This window comes from Eptatretus burgeri, chromosome 3 (assembly GCF_056783735.1).
Source record: "Eptatretus burgeri isolate ZD-2024b chromosome 3, Ebu_testis_v1, whole genome shotgun sequence".
In the NCBI taxonomy this organism is placed as follows: domain Eukaryota; kingdom Metazoa; phylum Chordata; class Myxini; order Myxiniformes; family Myxinidae; genus Eptatretus; species Eptatretus burgeri.
The window spans coordinates 135142043-135147042 of NC_140963.1; the positions used below are offsets into that span (position 1 = coordinate 135142043).

Sequence of the window (5000 nt, forward strand, 5' to 3'; positions counted from 1 at the left end):
AGATAATTTTTTTACTCTGTCTGCCTGTCCGGCAGTCAAACAAAATTGAAATTCATTCCACACAGGAAACGTTTTGTTTTTGGGGATGTCATGTTGGACACAAACAACAGGCACTAAAGACTCATGTAGCATGGTAAATATGGTGGTGAAAAAGATGCTGCATCAACGGCGGTAAACTTCCGGGGTTTTTTTCTGCAATCTTGAAAAAATTATATTTTATTTCAATCGCATTGTGCACTTGAACAATGTAGAACACATATCGCCTTTTTGGCACTTTCAAAACCCTTCCGTTCAGCAGTACTTGGACAAAATATTCTGGCATTTTACATTATCTCGACCAATCAAATTTGCCACTTGCACACCTCGCCCATGTCTTTTTTTTTTTTCTCAAGCTTTTGCGGGATCATATTTTCTATGAACTCTCTAGTTGACGTTATATTGTCCCTTCAAGTTCGCTGCATGAAGAAATTAAGATTCTTTCAGTTAAATTTTTATGACTGAGAAGAGTACAGCATGTTCTTCATCCCAGCTTCAATTTTTTTTTACTACATGGAAAAGTACAGTGGGTTCCTAGTCATAGCTTGAAAAAGGAAATCAGTTTGTTTCTAAATGTAAACTGCACACTGTCTGTATGAAACAGTTACGACGATTATTGCATGATTAATCATTTCAATCCTTTTTGAATTTTAAACAACTAATGGGATCTTCCAAGGCTCTATCCAGTGTAGTACTGGTGGTATGAAGATGAGAGCATTACAGAGATAAAATAGTGTAAACTTGAAAAAAAAAACTACACCAGCTGCATAACTTCACAAATTACTCACCAGAGCTCTGTTTCATTTTCACTTCTACGGGCTACGCTTGATGTATATTGACAGAAAAGCACAAAACAGAAAAGTCATGCTTCAAATTTGGCCTCGCTGCTTGCTCCGTGGCGTGCTAATCCGCCGTCTCTCCTTTCCTCGCTGCGCCTCACCACACTGCAACTTCCCCCATTTGTCACGGAATGGAGGTGTGTAACAGGCCACCCTTACACTGCTATTGTGTGGTTTTTGGGATGGCTTGGCTGTGGTTTTGAGTGTCTGTCATTCTGCTTCCAGCATGCCTCGCAAATGGTTGCCTTTCAGATGTAGTGTGGCAAGGGTATTATTCTAGAGCCATCAATTTTCAGAATGCACGTCAAGCTAAACATTGTTGCCCATCAGGGATTGCATTTGAAAACAATAGAGGTCTTTGTAAGGCTATGAACGTAGGTGCGTTTCCACAAAGCGTTACATTGTGCTGTCCTTATGTTTATGCTCGCTCTTTGCAGTAGATGATTCCTTGTGACAATTTTTCCGCTGCACTGTCCTTGGATTCTTCAGCAACACAAATCACAATCTTTAGCGTGGGGAACCCTGTTTTAAGTTCTCCTCAAAATTATTTAATTGCTGCTACTAATTTTGGAAAGATTTTTGTCACACAATTAACTTGTCAGAATTTGTATGACTCACGGTTTCTTGTTGAGTAAGCAGGTATAACACCAGTTAGGAACAATTAATATGCTACAGCCTTCCTCATCAGACAAATAAGCCCAGTTTTAGCAACGAGTGCAATTGCCTGACAAAGTGATTCCTTGTCCCAAAATACTGGAACTCAGATTTCTACTTTCCATGCCTAATTATTCTGGCCTCTCAACTTTTTCTTCTTTTGCAGGCAGTTGTGTGGAAAAGTGGAAAATGTAGAAAACACCTGTCTACATCCAGCCTCCTCTGGCAAGCTCTGCATCTTTTGCTCCTTGCTGGAATCGTCTCATCTCTGGTGTCATCCTTGCCCATTGGTAAGTTGCACCGGCCAAGATTTTATTACCCCGACGTTTGACTCTGTCAATAGGAGGGGTTTTCATATTGTTTTCTCCTCCTCCTCCTCCTCCTCCTCCTCCTCCTCCTCCTCCTCCTCCTCACATTTACGTCATTGCTGTGATTGGGCTGCTCAGCTCATTTGACCCTGATGTTTGACTCTGTTAACAGGAGGGGTTTTCAATTTTTTTTTTTAAGTTCAATTTAAATTCTGTTTTCACTTTTCGCAGTCGCGAAGGTTAATTAACACTCGGTTGTCATAAAGTATGTAAAAATCACATTTTATACCATTTTCATGTCGTGTACTGTACATGGGTAGCGGTTGCTGTTTGATTCCATTGGTATCGTTTTATCGAAGAAATCAACGTCATAACATACAAGGGGTGGGGGTCACGCAGAGTCGCCATCTTGTTATGTTTGGTAATTAACTACTGTATGTAAGTATTATCAACATCATTTAGTAATTGGCTGTTATTTGACCTCGCGATCATTCATGGTATTCAGCTTGTATCGTCTGGTAACACTGAACAACAAAAATTATTTACTGGAGATGTGTAAAGTGATTTAGACTAATTTGGGTACGCTGATTTCAAAAATCATAACCGTTTTGCTGTATCACGTCAGAATTTTCAGTAACAGAAATATTCCCATTGCCTAGAAGTCAGGATTTCAATGAAATTTACAAAAATTCATTTATTCATTTATTTCATCATGAATGCTTCAAAATTATAGAAATTACAGAAAAACTCCACTAGAATGTAACTAAAAATGCTTTAGGCATTTGGCTTTGCGTTTGTGCTGCTCTGTGTCAGTTTCACGATGCAGGAACCAGCAGAAATCGCCCATCATGTTCGGGTTGTGCCGCCCTTGGTAACGCGTCTCCATGAGTGAAATCTCTTGGTGGAATCGCTCGCCGTGCTCGTCCGAGACTGCTCCCAAGTTGTCAGGGAAGAAGTTCAGGTGCTGGTGTAGGAAATGGATTTTCAGGGACATCCTGGAGCCAAGTTTCCTGAAGGACTCCAGCAGCTGCTGCACTATTTCTTCATAGTTGTCCACGCGCTCGTTCCCCAAGAAGTTGTCCGTCACAGCTTTGAAGCTCCTCCACGCTGCCAGCTCTTTGGGGTTTAGAGTTGTCGGAAAAGTTTCGTCCTTCATAATCTGTCGGATTTGCGGTCCAACAAAGACACCAGCCTTGATCTTGGCCTCCGACAAGGTGTTGCCAAACTTTTCCTTGAGGTATAAAAACCCACGCCCATTCAGATCCATTGCCCGTACAAAACTTTTCATCAAGCCGAGCTTTATGTGGAGTGGTGGAAGGAAAACCTTGGCTGGGTCGACAAGGGCGACATGCTTCACGTTGTGTCGACCAGGTACATGCTCTTTTCGCTCTTCCCAATCTTTCTTCGTCCAGTGATTCTTGTCGTCTCTGCTATCCCAGAGACAAAGGAAGCACATGTATTTCGTGTAGCCTGACTGCAGCCCTAACAACAGCGCCACCACTTTCAAGTCTCCGCAGATGTGCCAGTTGAAGTCATTGTACTTGATGGAATCAAGCAGCTGCCGCATAGTCTCATAGGTCTCTGTCATGCCGAACGCGTGAGCCAGTGGGACTGATGGTTTCTCGTTGCCATTGTGGAGCAAAACAGCCTTCAAGCTGTTCTTCCCCGAGTCGATGAAGAGGCGCCAGTCTGCAGGATCGTGATCACACCCAAGTTCTTTCAACAGACTGTTGATGTCACTGCAGAATGTCATCGTGTCTTCCATCTCAAAGAACTCAGCCATGTCTCTGTGACGTGCTCTGAACAAGGATATCTTGGTGTTAGGTTCAAGTAGATTCCACTGCTGCAGCCTTGATCCAAGCAGCTCTGCCTTCGCCTTTGACAGCGAGAGATCTCTTACAAGATCATTTAAGTCTCCCTGGTTCAGAAGGTGTGATTCTTGAGTGTCGGGTTCAAAAGGTTCATCATCACCATCCTCTTCACCACTGCTTACAGCTATGTTCTGATCAGCTGGAGGTGTTGGAACGGGGTTCTCTTCATCATGAGGCACAGGTTTACGAGCAGAGACGCAGTCAGCGTACTTGATGTGACCTTTATTCTTCTTGTTGAAGCCGGCGATGCTTGTGCAGCAGAAATAACAATCATGATGATTCTGCGGCTCACGCCATATCATGGGCACCGCAAATGGCATGCTCGCGCGCTTGCCCACCAACCACTGAGTCAAGGTTGTGTGACAGCTTGTGCAGCAGATGTGTGGTGCCCAGCTCTGTTCTTGGTCCCCCACCTTACACCCGAAGTAGTGAAAGTAGGCGGCCTTCATTTTCACTGCTGTAGATATACTTCGCTGTTGATCTTTTTTGGTATACCGACCACAGACATAACAGAAGTTGTCAGGATGATTGGTACAGGAACGCCTACTCATCTTTATCTGAAAGAAAGAAATATAACACAAGTTAACAACAATTGTACGAAATAGACATGTTAAAGACATATGTAAATTTCATTGAAATCCTGACTTCTAGGCAATGGGAATATTTCTGTTCCTGAAAATCCTGACGTGATACAGCAAAACGGTTATGATTTTTGAAATCAGCGTACCCAAATTAGTCTTAATCACTTTACACATCTCCAGTAAAAAAAAAATTTTGAAATTTGTTGTTCAGTGTAATCGGCTGCGCAAGTATCAACATCATTTGGTAATCAGCTTTCATTCAACGTCGGGGTCATTCATGGTATTCAGCTTGTTTGCAAACAAAAGTCGATGAGTTATCACAATAAATAGACCACTATTAGAAAATAATGGAGAGAAAACTGCTGTTAAGAAATGTTGAGGGAGTTGGGAGATGGAAGAAAAGGCAAAATGAGGGTATTCTGTGCTCCTGATCACATACAAAGTTTTCAACCGCAGCCTGATGGAGTACTGCTCTCTGCTCTGGGCTGGTGCTCCTGCCTCTCACCTTTCTCGGCTTCACGCTGTGGACACCAAGGCATTTAGGATCATTAGTATCTCCCGTGATGAGGCTGTGTTTGGGTCTCACTCTTTCACTGCAGGCAGGTCGGTAGTCTTTCTGTCTTGTACCGTCTCCTTTCCAGTCTCGCCCCCCCCCACCCCCCCGTTCTGTCTGCAATTTGTCCCCACCATATTTCCGCAGGGCACTCAAGG

At 43.1% G+C, this 5000-nt stretch overlaps 1 protein-coding gene across 2 annotated transcripts in view; it reads left to right on the forward strand.

The window, feature by feature from the left end:
- GRIK5 (glutamate ionotropic receptor kainate type subunit 5) overlaps positions 1-5000 on the forward strand; it is a 487066-nt gene that overhangs the window by 109376 nt on the left and 372690 nt on the right. For both annotated transcript variants that reach the window (XM_085875712.1, XM_085875713.1), the window contains exon 2: positions 1696-1819. In XM_085875712.1, coding sequence (XP_085731838.1) covers positions 1696-1819 — 124 coding nt within the window. The remainder of the gene's footprint in view (positions 1-1695; positions 1820-5000) is intronic.